The 21824-nt window shown below is 35.6% G+C and overlaps 1 protein-coding gene across 5 annotated transcripts in view; it reads left to right on the top strand.

Moving 5' to 3' along the window:
- WRN (WRN RecQ like helicase) overlaps positions 1-21824 on the top strand; it is a 140802-nt gene that overhangs the window by 97865 nt on the left and 21113 nt on the right. For all 5 annotated transcript variants that reach the window (XM_077849073.1, XM_077849072.1, XM_077849074.1 and 2 more), the window contains 7 exons: positions 6915-7085; positions 7163-7260; positions 8084-8159; positions 8909-8982; positions 14390-14465; positions 14714-14826; positions 17334-17448. In XM_077849073.1, coding sequence (XP_077705199.1) covers positions 6915-7085; positions 7163-7260; positions 8084-8159; positions 8909-8982; positions 14390-14465; positions 14714-14826; positions 17334-17448 — 723 coding nt within the window. The remainder of the gene's footprint in view (positions 1-6914; positions 7086-7162; positions 7261-8083; positions 8160-8908; positions 8983-14389; positions 14466-14713; positions 14827-17333; positions 17449-21824) is intronic.

The raw sequence follows: 21824 nt of genomic DNA on the forward strand, positions 1-21824 counted from the left end.
CTCTTCTTGTCCTGGAAAGTAGTAAATTCTTTGAGCAAAACTTTAATTTCAGTGAATATTTGTAAGTTCAATAACTATTGTCAGTAGTTTTTCTTTACTTCTTTTCTGTTTCTTATCATGGGTATTTAAAATTCCAAGTTTTGTTTTGTTTTGTTTTGTTTTGTTTCTGGCTTTACCATTGAATAAATAGCATTAGTCAATTCAGCTGCTTTTAGTGATTAGCATGACAGGATTATGCTAACATTTGCAAGTACAATATGAGTAAGTCATGACCCTTACAGTCTGTAGTCCTTTTGTCCATATGATTTTATTCCTCATTTAGAAGTCTGTAAAGAAAAGCTAAGTATTATGTATTGCTAGTGGTTGAATAAACCAAAGTGGGAGATAGAATCCTTTGCAAATATGTATATTTATTAAAAAGATACTTAAAAGTAGAGATTAATATTCTTATTTTGTATGTTGAATTTAAAAATAATTTAGGTAAGCATTTATTTGATAAATACTTGAATGCTTCCTGTAAATACTTATTTTCTGAATTTTTATCTTGTTTAAAAAGGGACATGTTAAGTTAGTTGTGAAATACTGTTTTTTAAAGATTTTATTTACTTATTCATGAGAGACATGCAGAGATAGGCAGAGACATAGGCTTCCTGTAGGGAACCTGATGCAGGACTCAACCCAGGACCTCAGGATCATGACCTGAGCCAAAGGCAGATGCTCAACTACCAAGCCACCAGGCGTCCCAATTGTGAAGTATCTTTAATGAGATATTGAAAACATGTTAACTTTTCAGGTAGTGATGTTTTTAGATCCTGAATGGAGTTTAAAATTTTGTGTTTTTGTTTTTTGTTTTTTCCCTCCTCAGGCCCACTATAATTTTGTTTTTAAATCACCAGTTTGATTAGAAATTTAATAATGTTGCCACAATTAATTAATTAATTAATTAGTGTTCCAAGTTAAGGAACTTGCTTTTAGGTGGTATGAGAACTACTATCTTTTTTTTTCTAGTATCTTTTTTTTTTTTAAGAATTTAAGTTGCAAAGGATAGATTAAGTTTAATTGAGGTCTATGAAAGTTTCTTCTGTCTCTGTCATCTTCAAAACCTGTGCATTCCAGTTGAAGATGTTAATTTATAAAAAAAAATTAAAATTTTTGTTTAAATTCAATTAATTAACATATAATGTATTATTGATTTCATCATAGAGGTCAGTGATTCATCAGACTTATATAGCACCCAGTGCTCATTACATCATGTGTCCTCCTTAATGTCCATCACCCAGTGACCCCATCCTCCCCACCCCTGCCCCTCCAGCGACCTTCAGTTTGTTTCCTATGATAAAGAGTCTCTTATGGTTTGTCTCCTTGTTTTAATTTGGTATAAGCCAGCAGTATCCAGTATCAACAAATAAGTGTAAGTGGGCTCCTACACAAACTTGAACTGGCCACAAGAGGGATCAGATTTCACCTATTATTTGAAAACCAAGTCAGACCATTTATACTGACAGTCTCTTCTGGGAGTCTTCAAATTAAGAAGTTTATTCTTTGTGAAATTTTATACTACCCTTGCTAGATAAAGATGTGAAACTTTTCAAAAAATACCACATAACAAAAATTTGTAGACATTAACTACAAGGAAAATAAGGTAATTTTTTTTCCTTCCATTTCAATGATTTTGGTATCTATTGGGATATTGTCTTAAAAATTATAATTGTGATTCCTTTAGGAATGTAGTAAATTGTCCACCTTAACTAATTTAGGGAAATTGATATCTTTGTAGATAATTTTGATCTGTAAGATGATAAATATATTAAACTGAAAACTCTTAGAGTTTTAAAGAGATAATATTTGTACATATATATAACGAATACAATTTAAGCAACATGTGATTCTCCTTTCTTACACTAGATTTTTCTAAATATTATAAACAGTTATACAGCCCATCCAAGTATTTGTGGATGGAGTTAAAAATTTTGTTTTTAAATAGCACAGGTTTGGTTAGGAATTAAATATTAGAAATGTAAGAAACTGTTTTAGCCATCTAAACAGCTCACCACATAAATATTTTTAAATGTCTGAATAAGTGATAAAATATGCAAGGATTATCATAATTTTATAGATCAGAAAACAGAAGCATAGCACTTAATTTATATAACCAAGACATTAAGTGAAACCTCATTCCTGATCATATTATCAAAGTGCTAAACCTTGCCATGGCTCCAGAGTTAGGTAATACTTTTGATAAAAGTGCTTTGACTATAAGCAGCCACTAGAAAACAATTGCTAGTTTTAATCACCCTTTATAATTTTTGAAGTATTGAACAGGAGAGGGGTATCTATTTAATTTTTTGGGTAAGCTATTTTGTGTGATTGAAATCTATTCCTAAAGATAATTTTTTTTTCTCTTTTGATTTTATTTTGCACTTAGCATATAAGACCTGGAGTGGCAGCTCTGAGCTTTTTTGCCTTGTAGGAATTGGGAAAGAGGCAAAAGAAAAATTAAAATGTAAACAGAAACTGTAGGCTTGTTTTACACTTTAGTAACATAGAGATTTAAGACTTGAGAGTTTAAGCTTATACCTATTTTTTCCCATTAGTTATTAAACATCTTTTTGTGTGTGTGTAAGGCACTATGTTTTGTGGAGAACTCAAAGCCTGAATTAGATGAAACGCATCATCTAACATGGAAGGTGTTACTTGGGAAGAAATAAGTATAGTGTAGCATTGAAAGAGATGATAAAGGACATATGAATAGATATAAGTTCTGGAGAGAGTACTTGTTAATACCTGGAAATTAGAGAAGTCTTTGTGATTCTATCAGTATCATTGGAGCTTTCTTTTTCATAGGAGATGTAGTAGATTTGGACATTCAGAGATGGAATGAGAGAAGAAAGGTAGAGGGAAGTGTGGCATCCCTAAGCAGAAAGATTTACCACAGAAAACAATTGTGATTTTTAAAGAAGTTACTTTGAACAATTGGCAGGTTCTTTGTTTTCTCTATCAGATAGACATTCAAAGATTTTGCTTTTATTAGAAAGTGATACTTTGGTTTGGGTTCTAGCCTCCCAGCTCTTATTTATTTATTTATTTATTTATTTATTTATTCATTCATTCATTCATTCATTCATTCATTCATTCATTCATTCATTCTTTTATGATAGGCACTCACAGAGAGAGAGAGAGATAGAGGCAGAGACATAGGCAGAGGGAGAAGCAGGCTCCATGCACCGGGAGCCCGACGTGGGATTCGATCCTGGGTCTCCAGGATCGTGCCCTGGGCCAAAGGCAGGCGCTAAACCGCTGCGGCACCCAGGGATCCCTCTCCCAGCTCTCTTTATTCTAATATTTATCCATCAATTAGTAGTTTCCATATTCCTCGATATGCCAGTTTGGTGTTCCTTATTTTCCCAACCTGATTTTTAAAAGAAAAATGTGAGATAATTTCCCTTTTTGAGTGTGTCTTCTAGAGCAAAAAGACTATCCCTATGCCTTATTTTACAGTGGTTGATACTGAATCCCTGAAAGTTAGAGGACCTGTCCTGGGTCATATTACTCTGTGCCAGAATCAGGGTGAGCAAGCAGCTTTCCTGATTATTGTTTTAGTGCCTTCTCTATTTATTATGCTGTTCACATGCAGTTTTACATTTTTATTTTTAGATCGAATGATCTGGAGATACTAGAATGAATGTGATTGGTAAGGGATGTATCTGTAGAATGTGCCTTCCTTAAAATCAATGCCCAAATCCCTGTAGTTTCTATAGCAGCTTTCTGGGCACGGTGATTTCCATGGAAACAAGACAGTGTAAATTTATTCACACAGTATACAGTATTTACAGTTTTCATGAGGGGAAGAACAATTACTCTGCTGATTAGAAAAAAAATCTCATTGCTTCATACTAGTAAATGTGTTCGTTCACTTAAGGTTTTGTAGGGTTTTCTTTTTTTTTTTTTTTTTTTCCTTAGGAAGAGTAGAAGAATAATTCTAGTGTTGAGATTGCTAATAAGTACTATTAGGCAATTTAATACCTTTGGTGTTACTAGTTTGCAAGCAATAGAATCTTCTACTGCAAGTATAAGCCCCTAGCAGATATAGAGTACTATTATAAGTGTTATAGGGAAAACTGACTAGATAACTAAGTAGTGGTTTTTCTTTCTTTCTTTTTTTTTTAAAGATTTATTTATCTGTGTTAGAGAATGTGCACGCATACACATGCTTGTGCAGGAGAGAGGGGCAGAGAAGAGGGGAAGAGAGAGAATCTTAAGCAGGCTCCACACCCAGTACCAAGGCTCAATCTCATGACCTTGAGGTCATGACCTGAGCTGAAATCAAGAGTCAGACACTTAACCCACTGAGCCACCCAGGTGCCCCCATAATGGTTTTTCTTTTAGATTAGGGAATTCAGGTTGCGTTAAAGGACCAACTGTTAACTAATAAAAAGAAAGTTAATGTTACTGAGTCAGGCTTGCTTATTCAATTTTTACAATATCCCCAAGAGATAGAAGCTATTGTTAATACTTGTATAGCAGCTGAGAAAATAGAAGCCCAGGTAAGTTAAGTAACTTGTCCAAAGTCAAAAGGGTAGTAAGTACCAGAGCTGTGACTTGAATCCTGGTGATTTTGCTGTACTGACTACAAACGATGTATATATGTGTGTATGTGTATATGTATATGTGGGATATTTATTTGTAGTATATATGTTGCATATGTATATTTGTGTGTACACATGATAGAGTAATAAAAGATTAGAACTAGTACTCAGGAGGCCTGTGTTCTACTTGTAGTTCTAGGAACTTAGGCTACCAATTAACATCTTTGAGCTTCTGATTATTTGTTAGTAATATGAGTAAAAAATAACCATGTAGATCAGAGAGATCCAATGTTCCTCCTAGCTCTGAAATTCTCTAATGTTTGATTTTAAGCATTCTTTTCAAGTCAACCCAAAGTTATTTGGCTTAGGTAGGGACTGTTAACAGGGAAAAAGATACCATGTTGTACCTGGGTGTTTCTATTTCTCTAAATCTTGTTCTAATAAAATTTTGGTAAATATAATCACCATGATACTAAAGCTCATTACTTAGCTATCTTAATAAAAATAATTCTATTTTTATTTTTAAGATAAATAGAATACACTTAGAGACTGTTAACAAACCTATCAGACACCTTTGTGGTAAGCTCAGTTTCTAGGCACTGAAGTGTTTCTGATGGGATTTTGTTCCACTTTAATCTCATGGCAGCCTAGGTTTCCTTTGTGTGAGGGATCAGCTTTATTTAGGCTCTTTCACTTTAATTCACATGTTTAACATTCCAAAATGATAAACTGGTAGGCATAACATTCTTATCAGTTGCATAAAACTAATACATTCATAATAGAGAACCTTCTGATTTTTGAGTTAGGTCCACGGTAACTCATCCTATGAATTGTTTTGATTTTGATCCTGAATTTTTTTAGGTATTGATTGTTAAACCTTCATGGAAAATAGGTGAAATGTAAAATTGTTAAATGACGGACTGTGCCTATTTCTAAAATTGTAGATTGCATTTTATATTGAAATTTTTAGAATACAATAACTTCTTGACATATTCAAGCAATGTTTTTGATATACAAATATAACCTAAAATATAGAATTTATATTCGCTCATAATCACTCTAAATAATTTAAACAGAAAAGTATTTATTACTGGGCATTCAGCCACTTCTATTGTTGATAAGATTATACCGTAAAATAGTCATGAGCGCTGCTACCTCGTCTGTGACAAGAAGCAATCTGTCAGTTTGGGAAGCTGCCACTACAGCACCAGACCCCAAAGTGTACTGCATAGGGAGCTATAAGCAGGGAGGTTCCACTTCTGCTTGCTCTAGTAACCACCCTGCACTTGCTCATAAAAAGCAGACAGCTCCATAATCATGCGTACCTCCAAGACTAGCTAGAGTAGTCTTACCTCATTTCCTACTTGTAGATGTCATTTAAAAATGCCTTTGCATAGTAGAACTTAAATCATACCCAGAACTCTAGCTAAAAGATTTTGAGAAATAGTATTTGTAACTTCCCGGCTTCTGCAGTAAGAGTGGGTGAAGGTTAGAATGACCCCATCTCCTGTATTCACTACGAAAGCATTAGACAGGAGCAACTTTCCATAAAGCTTTATGTTCATATGATACTATAGATATTTAACGGTAGTACTTAAATGTGTAGGGTAAGTGAAGGAGATAGTAAGAGGGCACAGTGAATGGAAAATACAGAGAGTGAAGGTGGGGGGAGTCCTCTCTATCAGAGGACAAGAGAATTACATGAGGCAGAGTAGCTTCCCCAGCATTGCCAGAATGTGATGGCTTGTAAAGAGTCTCCCACTGGAATTGTCTCTTCACTTAAGGAAAAAACCCCTCAAAAACAGCAACTCTGTAGCATGCACTTGCTTTTCCCCGGGTATCTCAGTATAGCAACTAAATCAGAAAAGATTAAGTAAACTTGGCAGTACCTCAAGAACAAAAGCACAGTGAATACAGCCATGCAGTGAGGACCGAATTTTTGCAGTGTATTCTTTGATTATTAGCTGTTGGGTCATACTGCTTCTAGTCTTGAGCTGTAGCTTATAATTACTATTTTCAGACCATAAAATATATTAATAAAAGGTCTAAATAGCCTAGGTTAAATATCCCAAACATATCCAAACCTATGCATTGGAAAATGCATGTGAATTATATGTGAAATTGCCTGCCATTACTTCATATAGTAAAGGAACACTATTTTGATTATATATTTATGTATAAGTTAAGTATTCAGAACAAGCAGGATAGGCATAAAATTTTGTAGGTTTTTAAAGTTGAAATCCAAAAAAATGAATAGACAGTTCTATTTTACTTACCCTGTTTAATTAAAAAAGCATTTTTAGCTACAGATTTCATTCCTGATTTCAGAATTCCCAGCGTCTTGAAGATAAGTATCGCAGACACAGTTTATTTGGCACTGGCAAGGATCAAAAAGAGAGTTGGTGGAAGGCTTTGTCCCGTCAGCTCATGGCTGAAGGATTCTTGGTAGAAGTTCCTGGGAGACAAAAATTTATAAGGATTTGCACTCTTACAGAAAAGGTAAACAATGTAGAAATATACCTGTTTGATTTAATTTCTCTCACTATGTATTAAAAGATTCTTTTTGTGTTCAATAGGGCAGATGTTGGCTTCATGAAGCCAATAGAGAATTTCCTAAGAAACTTAAACTTGAAGCTAATGAAGAATTGTGTCCGAGGGTGTTTCTTCTACCAAGGTTCATTTTTCATTTTTTTTTAACTTCTGTATTTTTTATTGTTAAAATGTCAAATTATACCAATTCATAGGCACCACAAAGATAATATGAGTAAAGATTGCTTTGCATACCTCTTTTAGCTAGTTTGAGGATGAGAGCCAGTGGGTAAAAGATAAATCATAGAACATTTTCTTGATTGATAGGAAGTAGTTGAGTATAGTATTTAGAAAGTTACTTTCCCATTGGTTAAAGAAGCAGCACGGAGATCAATATTGAAGAATCCACATATCATATTTCCTTCTTATGTATAGAAGAAGGTCGCAAGGGAATACATGTGATGCCTTCTTTTTTGTTTCTTTACATGTTATCATTTATGGATTTTTCCCCCTTTTTAAAAAAAATTGAGGTGTAATTGACATATAACATTGTGTAAGTTTGAAGTATACAAGCGTGTTGGTTTGATAGATGTATATATTGCAATATGATAACTACAGTGACTTAGCTAACACCTCTATCATGTCACATAATTATAATTTCTGTGTTGAGAACAACCTAGTCTCTTCATAACTTTGAAGTTTATAAGACTGTATTATTGACTGCAATCCCTATATTGTGTATTACATAAGCAACTTTTCTTTTAAACTTAAAAAACTAAAGAGCTTTAAACTTTAAAGAGCTTAAAAAGCACTTTCCAGAGCTTGTTCTTAAAAAAAAAAAAACAAATTTAAAAAATTTTCAGCTCTAAAAAAGTAATGCAATCTTATCTGCCTTTCTGGGAGTGGAGACATGATATTAGATAATTACATTTTAAAGTTTGAGATACTTTAATTTTATTATATTTCAGTTCTAAAACTGTACCACCTGGCGCTGAACAACATTCCTCTAATCGAGTACCAATTGAATTAACTGCAGAGAAGAAGGTTGGTTTGTTAAAGAGGTGGTTCTTATTGACTTCCTTCTTTATTGAATGAAATGCCATATGTAACAAAACATAAACTTTGGAAAGAGTAGTGCTATGAACAGGATAAAATATGCAGTATGTGATTTCTGGGGCTAATAAGACAGTTAAAAATATTTGAGAAAGTAACTTACTTTAATTTTTTTAAAGCCTATTTTATTAAACCATTTGGCCTGGAGTTTTTTTTTTTTTTTTTTTTTTCACATTATGATACTTATAATTGATAGAAAAAATAAGCATGAGTCTTAAATACTTGTTCTCAACGAAAGCTATACACATACACATATGTGCACACATACTTTCTTGCTTTGTTATTCGATCTTAGATAACAATTAAAGATTAAATACTCACAGGCAGACTTCAGCTAATTGGAACACTGGAGCAATAGGAAAATGTGCTGAATTAAATTTTTTGTAAAGTTTTTCTGTTTTATTGAAGTATGCAGAATTTAACTGAATCATTTTATAACTTTGGCTTCTGCTGTGCCTCAAATAACTATTTCGATCATATATTCTCTATAGATTTGGGAGGAATAGGACATTACATTTCTAACTGCCTTATAATCTGAGAGCTATTTTCAGGTGATGATTTTTGTTTGGTAATTAGAGGAGGAACTGTCATCATGAGATTTTGTATCTTATTTTTTCTGTATTTGAAAGGTTTTGAAACTTCTAATTTTTTTTTAATGGACCTTTATATGTTTTAAAACAGTCTAACTTGGAGAAGATGTATTCTTACAAAGCATCTGATAAAATTTCTTCTGGGAGTAACATTCCTGAAAAAAGGTACAGAGTTCAAAATGTTTATTTTCTGTGCTTACTGTATCGGCACCTTTTTTTTCTTTCATAAAGAGAAAGGTCTATCAGATGTTGGGATTTGTCATTGGCAGAAGGAAGTTAGAGTTAAAGCATAACCCTCCAGTCTTATAATTACTAAAAAAGACCTATAAAATGATAGTATTAACATTAATTTAATAACTAATTCTTCCTGGGTATTATTTTTTGCCAAGCTGTGTGCTAAATGCTAAATATTTTATTTGTAATATCTCATTTAATTCTTACAACAGTCTATGAGTTAGCTACTATTATTTATACCCATTTCAAAGTTGAAGATACAAAGGTTAAGAAGTTAACTAACTTGGTCAGTTACAGAGAGCTAATGGGAGAGCTGACTTGCAAATCTTTGTCAGTCTCTAGTATCTAAACACTCATATATATATATTCCCCGGCCTTTTAAAATATATTTTATAGGGCAACCCAGGTGGCTTAGCAGTTTAGCGCTGCCTTTAGCCCAGGGTGTGGTCCTGGAGACCCGGGATTGAGTCCCACATCAGGCTCCCTGCATGGAATGGAGCCTGCTTCTCCCTCTGCCTGTGTCTGTGCCCCCCCCCCCCCGTCTCTCTCATGAATAAATAAATAAAATCTTTATTTTTATTTTTTTAATTTTTAAAATAAAATCTTTAAAAAAATAAAATATATTTTATGGCAACATGAAATAGAGTTGGTAGAAATAACAAATGTACCTATTGTACTTTGGAGCTTCATATTTGACTTGCTGATGTAACGAAATTGTGGAGAATGTACAGAATTACAGAAAGTCTGAAGGTGGAGAATTTGAAAAACTTGTCAGGACCTATACACAGACTATTGAATGGAATATGTTTGCATACATATCAGATGAAAATAAATTAATGTTCTCTGATCCTGTTACAATCTAGTGGACTACTCACTTAGATAATACTACTTTCGATCTGATAGAAACATTTACCATAATACCAGTCTCTCACTGAAAATAATTCCTTTTTGTTTATTTATGGAGTAATTAATTACAATGTTTTATGTAAACAAAAGGATTTGGGAGTATGCTTCAGTGTGCTGAAGCATTTCTTCATTTAAACATTTATTGTGGGGATCCCTGGGTGGTGCAGCGGTTTGGCGCCTCTCTTTGGCCCAGGGCGCGATCCTGGAGACCCGGGATCGAATCCCACTTCGGGCTCCCGGTGCATGGACCCTGCTTCTCCCTCTTCCTGTGTCACTGCCTCTCTCTCTCTTTCTGTATGACTATCATAAATTAAAAAAATAAATAGATAAATAAACATTTATTGTGGGACGCCTGAGTGGCTCAGTGGTTGAGTGTCTGCCTTTGGCTCAGGGTATGATCCTGGGGTCCTGGGATTGAGTCCCACATCAGGATCCCCTCTCTGTTTCTCCCTCTACCTATGTCTCTGCCTCTCTCTCTCTGTGTCTTTCATGAAAAAATAAATAAAACCTTTAAAAATAAATAAATCAACATTTATTGCATTTTTGCTAACCATCTTTGTGCCAGGTATTACTCTAGGCATTGGGATTCGGTGGGGGAAAATAGAGACCTAGTCACTGGCCCTCCCAGGGCTTATATTCTAGTGGGATATACAGGTCAGGGAACATAAAATTACAATCCAGGGTTGTAGCACTTTGGAAACACACTTTGGAAGTGACCCTTGAGGCTTAAATAGAAATGAAGTGACAAGGAAGGGAAGTTTTCTGACCAGAGGAATAGCCCACATATTAAAACCTGAAAGCAAGAGAAGGTGTGGTATGATTGAGGAACTCAATGGTATGCTAGCAGTTACCTGGTAGTAGTGAAAATTTAAGACTGGAGAATTAAATAGGGTCCAGAATATCCAGTTCCTGTCCAGCACTCAGCTTGATCATAAAAGCAGTTAAGTGGAGGAGCTAAGGAAGGATTTTTAGTAGGACAGTGTCATTAAACTTATGATTGAGAACAGAGGTTGACATTTCTATAAATGATCAGATGGTAAATAATTTAGACTTTGAGGGCTATGTGGTCGCTAACTACTCAACTTTGCTCTTGTAACCCTAAAGCAGCTATCGTTGATAGGTGAAGAAATAAATGTGGCTGTGTTCCAATAATACTTTATTTATGGACACTGAAATTTGAATTTCATGTAATTTTCACATGTCACAAAATGTTCTTTTAAATTTTTTTGAACTGTTTAAAAGTGTAAGAAACCATCTTTAACTTAGAAGCCTTACCAGAACAGAAGGATTTGTCCCATGCAGTGTGCTGACCCTTGATGGATGACTGGCTTGGAGGGAATGGGAGGCCGGAGGATCAGAGTGCAGAGACACAAATAAAGAGGCCTATTGCAGTAGCATTTGCAAGAGAAGATGGGAACTTAGATGAAGGTAGTGGCAGTGGACATGGACAGAAACAGAACTGTAAGATATTTAGGAGGTAGAATTGTTAGGACTCAGTGATTAAAAAGATAGGCGGACTAAGGAAAGTGGGGAACTTGAACATGACACTTAGGTTCCTGTCCGATTGCAGGTTAGAGTGTTGCCATTCCCTTCACTGGCAACATAAGAGGAACACAGGTTTGAAAGGTTGGATATTTAGGGGATGAGAAGTTGAATGATAGACATACTGGATTCATACCTGTGGTGTGGCCCAGAAATTATTTTTAAGATGTGGGCTTAGTGTATAGAAGGGAGAAAGATGCTTACACGTCAATAACTATTATTTTAAAGTTCATTTGAATTTTTATTAAAATAGTTCATGTATTGGTTTTAAAACTCAGTTGGTACTTAATGGCATATAACAAAGCATGTGAGTTCATACCTTCCCAAATGTTGCTCTGTTCTGTAGAAGCAGTCATCCTCAAATCTTCCAGCTGGGCTCTCTGATATTTGCCTCTGTTTTTTTTTGTTTTGTTTTGTTTTTTGTTTTTTGTTTTTGGCAGGGGGAGGGGCACAGGGAGAGGGGGAGAGAAGCTCAGTTGTCAGACTCTCCACTAAGCACAGAGCCTCTTGTGGGGTCTCAGTCTCACAACCCTGAGATGGTGACCTGAACCGAAATCAAGAATCAGGTGCTTAACCAACTAAGCCATCCAATCCAGGTGGCCCTGCCTCCATATTTCTAAGTGACATGCTTAGATTACTATTTTTGGACCTATCAGTTTTAGAAGTTTTTTTGTTCCATGAACAAAATTTATAATGGTAGATTAGGGCTTATCTCCCATATGCCTTTCCCCCATTTCCCTTCCTTCAATTCCCCCCTTTGTCCAAAACATTATATTTCATGTTTTGGTCATATTAACGATTTGTTTCTACATTATTATACTTTTTTTTTTCTACATTATTATACTTTTTTTTTTTTTTTAATTTTTATTTATTTGTGATAGTCACAGAGAGAGAGAGAGAATGAGGCAGAGACACAGGCAGAGGGAGAAGCAGGCTCCATGCACCGGGAGCCCGACGTGGGATTCGATCCCGGGTCTCCAGGATCGCGCCCTGGGCCAAAGGCAGGCGCCAAACCGCTGCGCCACCCAGAGATCCCTACATTATTATACTTAAACAAATATATACCACTAAGCCAAACTGTGTGGCTATGGCCACCACTATCTTAATTTTCCCTGATGTTAGTAATTGTCTTTTTTGTTTTTTTGGCTTGGGTTTTAGTGTTCTTATTACTCATTTTTCTTTTCTCTTGTTTTCAATCTCCTTTTGTTTGCTTAACTTTCTTGGAGAGTGCCTTGACTTTATATTCCCTTCCATCTAGTAAGATTTTATTTTTAGTTATTGAAACATTCATTTCAAATAATTATTTCTTGTTCTTTTTCTTCTTTCTTTAACATAGCAATCTTGTTTCATGAATAGAACATCTCCACTCCCCCCCCCCCCCAAAAGAGAGCACAAGGCAGGGAGGAGCAGAGGGAGAGGGAGAGAGAAACTCCAGCAGACTGTGCTCAGTGTGGAGCCTGATGCAGGGCTCAGTCTCACGACCCTAAGAACATGATCTGAGCCGAAATCAAGTGTTGGATGCTTAATTGACTACACCACCCAGGTGCCCCCAATGTCTCCACTTTTTGATGATATTCATTATAGTTATTTTGAACTTTTTTTCTGTACACTTATAATAGCATTCATAGGCAAAACACTTATTATTAAATGCTTTCTATATATATTTCTGCTTTGGAGCTATATTACCCATATTTTGCCAGTATATGTGATGATAAAATTTATTTTTGAAATAATTTAAAGTACCATTTTGTAAACAGTACATTATTATAGAGGCTTTTATAAATACTGTGATAAAGGTTAATATATTATTTAAAACAAATTTATGATTATCTTGAGTAACCTGATATTACTAATTTTTTGAACTGGAGTTACCTTTTCTCAGGTTTAGTCTACTTATTTTAGTGATAGGATTTGATAATTGTGAAAATCTTACTTTATACTGTAGATTTTGAATTCTTGCAACAGAAATTTATAAACATTTCTTAAGTATCAAACATGTTCCCCCTTTTCCTTACCAAAGGAGGGATTTATTTAAATTTGGCATCTTTTATATAGGCTATTACATACAATTTTATTTTTATATCTTTTCCTCTCTATAATTAATCAATGAGAAATACTTATTGTAGAAATTGGTTTTCTAGGGGCTCCTGGGTAACTCAGTCGGTTAAGCATCTGCCTTCAGCTCTGGTCATGCTCCCAGGGTCCTGAAATTGAGCCTCATATCGGGCTCCCTGCTCAGTTATGGGAGAAGCCCCGTATCTGCTTTTCCCTCTGCATCTGTCACTCCCCCTGCTTGTTCTCTCTCTCTCTCTGTCAAATAAATAAAATCTTTAAAAAAAAAAATTGGTTTTCTGTCTAGTTTGCTGCCTAGCACCTTCCATGTTGTTTGCTAATTGCATGGTTTTTATTTTTCTTTTGTGACGTCAAAAGAGAAATTATTCCCTTTGGCTTAGTTTTGTTTGATCTTGAAGAAAATTATGAACAGTTTTATTAATCCTATTTTAGTGTTCCTCACCAACCAAAAATTAGTGATGTCACAGTGAAGAATCATAGATTGTATCTCTCTTGGTCAAAAAAAAAAGTTATCTTCGGTATAAAGATGTATTTTAAAGAATTTGGTTGAGGATGAAGATGGGGCAAATGCTGTTTTTAAGTATACTAAATTTTGATGAATTCAAATTATAGTTTTAATTTTACCATTATAATGAATGCATTTGATTGAAATTGTTTAAAATTTTGGCTGTTGTATAAATCACAGTTATTTCACTGGTATTATGAAGAATGAATGTTGATATTGACATGGAACAGTACTTTTCATTTGGGGGGTGAAATAAAAACTGAACTTGGAGAAAGAAAAGCCTTTTTATTTATTTTCTTTTAAATATTTTAGCATCATAGTACACTCACCAGGAAAATCTTACAAGTCTTCAGAACCTGTTATTTCAGCTGAAGAGCAGGAGACTCAGGTACAACTTCTGTGAAAAGTCAGTGTTTGAAAGGATAATTGTGATTACATATGCATGCTTAAAGTTTCGTTGCCAGTATTTAAAAAAATTGTTCTTTAGCTGTGAGTCTGAGATATAGTTAATTTTTCATCCTAAGGGAAAATGTAATAGCTGAAGATCTAAAAATAAAGGACTGGATTTTTCTAAGTACATTTAAAAAAAAAAACAGCAACAACAAATGTTGAGTTGTTTTTCTGTTCTTTGTTCAGACTGTGTTGTATGGCATATTGGTGGAAGCCAGGCAGAAACATGCCGGTAAAATGGATGTTCCTCCAGCCATTCTAGCAACAAATAAGATACTATTGGAAATGGCCAAAATGAGGTAAGCTGTGCAGACATCTGTTCTAACTTATTTTCTCCTAACAGAATAGACTTGTAACATAGATTGTTCAGTGATAGTATGACTTAGGTTCCAGCTGTCCTATCCTTGAGGTAATTCTCCAGCTTCCCATGCTACTGTCTACCATCTCTTCACCGAGCTGTAGTCTGCCATTTCTATGTGAATGAAAACCAACTGTGTTCAGCCATCAAAGTCAGAATATATAAAATCTAACTCATTATCCACAAACCCTCCATGCGTGCATTTTGTGCAACTACCAAAACTCTTCTTTCTTAATTTCTACCAAAACTCTTCTTTCTTGTTTTCTTATTTTTGTCAATTCATACCTTCATGTTCTTAATGACACGTTTATTTTATTTATTTATTTATTTTAAAGATTTTATTTATTTATTCATGAGAGACACAGCAAGAGAGAGAGAGCAGAGACACAGGCAGAGAGAGAAGCAGGTTCCATGCAGGGAGCCTGACATGGGACTCGATCCAGGGTCTCCAGGATCACGCCCCGGGCTGCAGGCGGCGCTAAACTGCTGAGCTACCGGGGCTAATGACACGTTTAAACAAACCTCTGGTGTTATTTGCACTTCTCTGACATGGATCCCTGTCTTACTCTTAAATAGTTTTGAGACTTTTTTCATTTCAGTGTTCCTTACGTGTCTATGTATGCTGTCCTCTCTCTTTTTTGTGACACCCTGTTCAGACAATTAATTGCCGCTGGACTATTGAAAAAACCTCTTAACTAGTTACTCTTTCCTTATCTCTCCGTCATTTTTTCATCTGATGCATAAGACCAAATCTCTTTCTCATATCATACTTCTGCTTAACTAGTTCCCTACTGTCTTAACTTCTTTTGCTTATAATTCAGGGCCCTTCATTTATGGATTTACACATGCCTTTCTATCCATGTTGCAGAATTTTGAATGGTTTATCTGACTACTTGCTGTTGATCATTTGTGAAGAAGACCCTGTTCAACTTCCATGAATTTATTTACAGTGTCACTTTAGCCTTGCAGTTTCCTTGATTCCCCAAAACTCCTGCTATGAAATCCTTCAAGATCTGGCTTTATTAATTATCTTCTCCATGAAGTCTTTCATGCTCTTAGTAGCAAAGTAATTCCTCTCTCTAGAATTCATAAAGGACTTTAAAATGTAAATTTAGAAGATGCTTTTTGCACACTTCTCACATAATGCTTTACTTATTTTTTTTTGTTATTATTGGTAATATACCTAATGTTATATCTTCCAGATTTTATTTTTTTAAAATTTTATTTATTTATTTATTTATTTATTTATTTATTTATTTATTTATTTATTTATATTTTTTAATCTTCCAGATTTTAAGCTCTGAATAAATATACTATTTTCCTCATCATTTTATGTCTTCCAAAGCACTTAGCACAATGCCTAATAAATATGAGGTGGTCAATAAATATTTAGAAGAAATTATTTCCAAAGAACATTTGTTTGATAATTGTATTCATCTTTTATACTCTTTTAAAAAATTATTTTTGACATTAAATTTCATCTAAAAGATGTTACTTCAGTGTGAAATTTTAATAATATAGTGCTTTTATTTTAAAATAATTATTTTATTAAAAATAAATATTCGCTGAGTGAAGTAAGTCAATCAGAGAAGGACAAACATTATATGTTCTCATTCATTTGGGGAATATAAATAATAGTGAAAGGGAATATAAGGGAAGGGAGAAGAAATGTGTGGGAAATATCAGAAAGGGAGACAGAACGTAAAGACTGCTAACTTTGGGAAATGAACTAGGGGTGGTAGAAGGGGAGGAGAGTGGGGAGTGGGAGTGAATGGGTGACGGGCACTGGGGGTTATTCTGTATGTTGGTAAATTGAACACCAATGAAAAATAAATTTAAAAAAATAAATAAAAATAAATATTCAAAATCCACACTTTAATATTTAGTGAAGATATTTAAAAGAAAAGGACTAACAATTAGGTTGGCAGATTTTTAGAAAATAGACATCATACAGTCTTTTAGTTACTGATATTGTAAGAAATATTGAGTTAAAAGCCTAAGGTAGTTAGCATGTTTATTGTTACAGGCAAGTACTTTGTAAATAATGAATGAGATTTTCTTTTCAGTTTCTTAGCTTGTTGGTTGTCCTCAGAGCCTTACAGTTTTTCCTTTTATATTTATAAAAATAATAATAGTGATGAGATCAGTTATAGACTAGAACATTAGCCTGTTTCTTCATGGTAATGGCCTGTTCACCTTTTAGTACGGTGTCTTGTGGTGATAATGGAGGTGTTTTTTTATTCATAAGTTGCTAAAATAGCAAATCTTTAAATGGTGGAAAGCAAGGAGAGACATCATAGAACATGATTATATGTATTACACGTTGTTTTTGGTTGTTGGAAAAAATACATGTTTATTGAATATGATTTTGAAGCTAAACATCAGCCATGTTGCTGGAGTGATAATATTTTAGTAGTTTCTTGACTTTTTAATTTTTTTAAATGACAGACCTACTACATTTGAAAATATGAAAAGGATCAATGGTGTGTCTGAAGGCAAAGCTACTATGCTGACCCCTCTGTTGGAAGTCATCAAACATTTCTGTCAGATAAATAATGTTCAGGTAAAATACTGTGGTTTGCAGGAACTGTGAGAACATAAACATTTTTCGATGATTTCAAAAACATGTTTCAAAAGCAGCATTTTCTCCCTTTATAGTTGACCCTTGAACAGTGTGGGAGGTTAGAGGTGCTGACCCCTATGCAGCCAAAAATGCACGTATAACTTTTGAATCCTCCAGAACTACTAATATCTTCCTGTTGACTGGAAGCCTTACTGAGAACACATATAGTTGATTAACACTTATTTTGTATGTTACATATGTTTTGTTTACTGTATTCTTTTTTTTTAAAGATTTTATGTGAGAGAGAGAGAGCATGAGTGGTGTTGGGGGTAAAGGCAAAGTGAGAGGCAGAAGCAGGCTACCCAAGCCAGGAGCCCAATGTGGGGATTGATTCCAGGACCCTGAGATCATGACCTGAGCTGAAGGCAGATGCTTAACTGACTGAGCCACCCAGGTGCCCCTATATACTGTATTCTTAAAATAAAGTAAGCTAGAGAAAAGAACATGTTATTAAGAAAATCATAAGAGGAGGGGCATCTGGGTGGCTCAGTCAGTTGAGCATCTGACTCTTGATTTCAGTTCAGGTCCTGATCTCAGGGTCATGAGATTAAGCTCTGAGTTGGGTTCCATGCTCACCCTGGAATCTGCATGAGAATCTCTGTCCCTTTCCCTCTGCCCCTCTCCCTGGCTTGTGTGCACTCTGTCTCTCAAATAAATAAATAAATCTTAAAAACAACAAAAAAAGAAAATCATAGGGGTTGCTGAAGGAGAGGTTGGTGGGGGATGGGCTAAATGGGTGATGGATATTAAGAAAGGCACTTGTGATGAGCACTGGGTGTTTGTTATATATAAGTGATGAATCACTAAATTCTACCTTTTTTTTAAAGATTTTATTTATTTATTCATGAGACACACACACACACACACACACACACACACACACACAGAGGCAGAGACACAGGCAGAGGGAGAAGCAGATCCCTTGCAGGGAGCCTGACACGGGACTCGATCCCAGGTCTCCAGGATCATGCCCTGGGCCCAAGGCGGCGCTAAACTGCTAAGCCACCCAAGCTGCCCATTAAATTCTACTGAAACCTATATGTTAACTAACTAGAATTTAAATAAAAACTTGAAACAAAACAAAAATCATAAGGAAGAGAAAATACATTTATAGCATTGTGCTCTATTTTTTGAAAAAAAATTCGCTTATAAGTGGACCTGGCTAGTTCAAACCATATTGTTTCAAGGGTCAGTTGTATTTTCATTTCCACACTGGACACTTAGAAAATCGATTCAGATTGTTCCTATAGTAAATTACTTACAAAAATAACAAAATTATTACAAAAATAACTAACAGAATGTTAGTTATCTAATTTTTAAGATGATGCTTAAGTAGTTGTCTAGGCTGCTCATATCTTTCTATTCTGTTGAATGGTTTTATTTTTAAATTTGAAAAAGTAGTGTTTTAGGCTGATAAATTATTTTACTTTCAAATGGAGGTAGAAATTAAAGCTGCAAAGTTATCCTTGCTATCAGTTGGCACCGAGCCCAGCCACTTTCTTTTTTATATTATTCATTTTGTTCCCTAATTACTCTTTCCTTCCAGTCATGCTGTCTTTTGATATTAAGTAGAATACGTATTCTTCTCGTTAGTCTTGATAGCATTTTCTTCCTATCCTTTTATTATTCTTGCTCCACCATAATTGGTCATTTCCACAAGGATACTTTGAGTTTCTTTCTTTAAACTGCATCTGTAGACTCCATTTTTACCCCAACATAGAAGGTGAGGCATTGTGAGGTAGTAGAAAGTCTACTGGACTCCGAATCAGGGAATCAGGAATTTAATTCCATCATAGTCTCCCTGGGGAAGCTGAATGTCTTCTTTTTTTTTTTTTTTTAAGATTTTATTTATTTTATTTTATTTTATTTATTTATTTTTTTATAATTTATTTATGATAGTCACAGAGAGAGAGAGGCAGAGTGTACACAGGCAGAGGGAGAAGCAGGCTCCATGCACCGGGAGCCTGACGTGGGATTCGATCCCGGGTCTCCAGGATCGCGCCCTGCGCCAAAGGCAGGCGCCAAACCGCTGCGCCACCCAGGGATCCCCTTATTTATTTTATTTAAGAGAGAGCACAATCGGGTGGAGAGGAGGGGCAGAGGGAGAGGGACATGCTGACTCCCCACTGAGCAGGGAGCCTGACTCTGAATGTATGTGTTCCTCGAGTTTCCATTTCCTCACCTACACAACGGAAGGATACTTTACTTCCCCAAATTAAGGAAACAGTAGATTAATTAGAAAGACAAAAGATAGGGGCACCTAGATGGCTCAGTTGGTTAAGCATCTGACTTTTAATTTTGGCCCAGGTCATCGGGTCCTGAGATTGAGCTGTGTGGGCTCTGCACTCAGCACAGAGTCTGCATGGGATTCTCTCTCTCCCCCACCTTCTCTCCCCCTCTGCCCTTCCCCCTGCTTACACTCATGCTCTCTCTCTCTCAAATAAATGAATAAGTAAATCTGAAAAAAAAAAAAGATAAAAGATATGGAGTGAGTATAAAAAGTTGGAAGAGTTAAAAATATGGAAGGCAGTATTAAAGGGTTGTTTTTACTTCTAAGAATTTCCTATAAGCTTTGATCAGGCACATTTGGATCCCAGTTTAAGAATCATTCTGTTTTATTGTATGTTATATTTCCCTCTTGTGATAGAATATCTTTGGCAACTTTACATTTCTTTTTCTTATTCTTAGATATTATGTAAAAACTGCATATTTCACATTGGAAATTTTGAAAGGGAGATTATAATTTTTTAGTGGTTTGATAAAGAATATCATAGTTATCAGCAGTATTTGAATACGTTTTCTCTCTTTGGATGCTTCACAGTAGGATCTTCTTTCATGAACTAATGGCATTACTTAATAATGAAAGAAATTTTCCTCCCAACTTCTCTTCGGAAGAAGAAACTGAAATAGGGCAAAAGATAAATGCCCCAAAGGAGAGGTTCGAAACCTTTTTGAACTTTCTGGATGCAGAAAATGACTGCTAATTTCTCTGGTTAGGAATTATGCCTGGACTCTTGTATATTGAAAAAATATATTAAGTAAAAAAATTTTTTTAAAAAGATTTTATTTATTTATTCATGACAGACACACACAGAGAGAGGCAGAGACACAGGCAGAAGGAGAAGCAGGCTCCATGCAGGGCGCCCGATGTGGGACTCCATCCCAGGTCTCCAGGATCACGCCCTGGGCCAAAGGCAGACACTCAACCGCTGAACCACCCAGGCGTCCCTTAAGTAAATAAATTAACAAACATATATTTTTTAACCCAGTTTTGTTATTCACACTTTCATTAACCTTTTAAGATATTTGCTTAAGGGGTGCCTGGATGGCACGTTTTTGTTTTTGTTTTTCTGTTTAAGAGCTTCAGAATAGTTATGTATTGTAGTTTTTAAAAAACATGCATCAAAACAGAGTGTATATTTTCTGGAGAAGCATAGCTGGCTACTCACACTTTGGCATTCACCATGGTCTAGGCCAGGGGTTCAGTCCTCATCCTTATCTTAAAGGTCTGAATTGTCTTGTCACAGAATAGTTGTGTTTTGGGGAGTAGGTTTGCATTACCCTTCTCTGTGAGCTTGGTTTGTTTGTGTTTTACAAACCCTTGTGTGGAGGGCTGACTTTCAATAGATCGCAGGGGGGGAGCTGCGCTGCTTCGTAGGAAACCCCGACCCAGAAGCGGGTCCTCTACAGTGGTTTAGCACCAGGTTCCCCAACGTGGGTTGCGTGATGGGCAAGGGGGCGGCCCCCTTTCTGGCCGTGCCCATTTCCCAGGACCAGGGCCTATTTACCCCGACTCTGGTTCCGCGGGGGGGGGGAGGGAGGGGCGGGGCATGCCAGGTGGGGACGGCAGGGGAGCCGCCAGCCAAGGCCATCTGAGGCTCCGAGGCAGTGCCCTGTGGTGCCCTATGGTTCCGCCTGGGCGGGATTCTGATTTAGAGGCGTTGATCATAATCCCACAGATGGAGCTTTGCCCCATTGCACCTCAGCCAAGCACATACACCAAATTGTGAGCTTGGTTTTATGTATACATACGTGCATATGTAAATATAAGTGGTTACATTGGAATGCAAATTCATTCATTTATAGTAAGAAATATAATTGGGAAGTTTCATTGACCCAACCAGTGTGTTCTCTCCTGTTGAAGAAGAAGGTATTTGGGAAGGCGGGTTATCTGACAGTTGCTTAGTGAGCCTGGAATAGAACAAGGGGAATTCTGATAGTGTCAGAAGTAGTCTGACATCAAAGCAGATTAGGCATTGTCATACATTACTTGCCAGGGAAACTGTAATATTCAAATCTAATTAGCCAAGACGTCT

Source organism: Canis aureus, chromosome 15 (genome assembly GCF_053574225.1).
Source record: "Canis aureus isolate CA01 chromosome 15, VMU_Caureus_v.1.0, whole genome shotgun sequence".
NCBI lineage: Eukaryota > Metazoa > Chordata > Mammalia > Carnivora > Canidae > Canis > Canis aureus.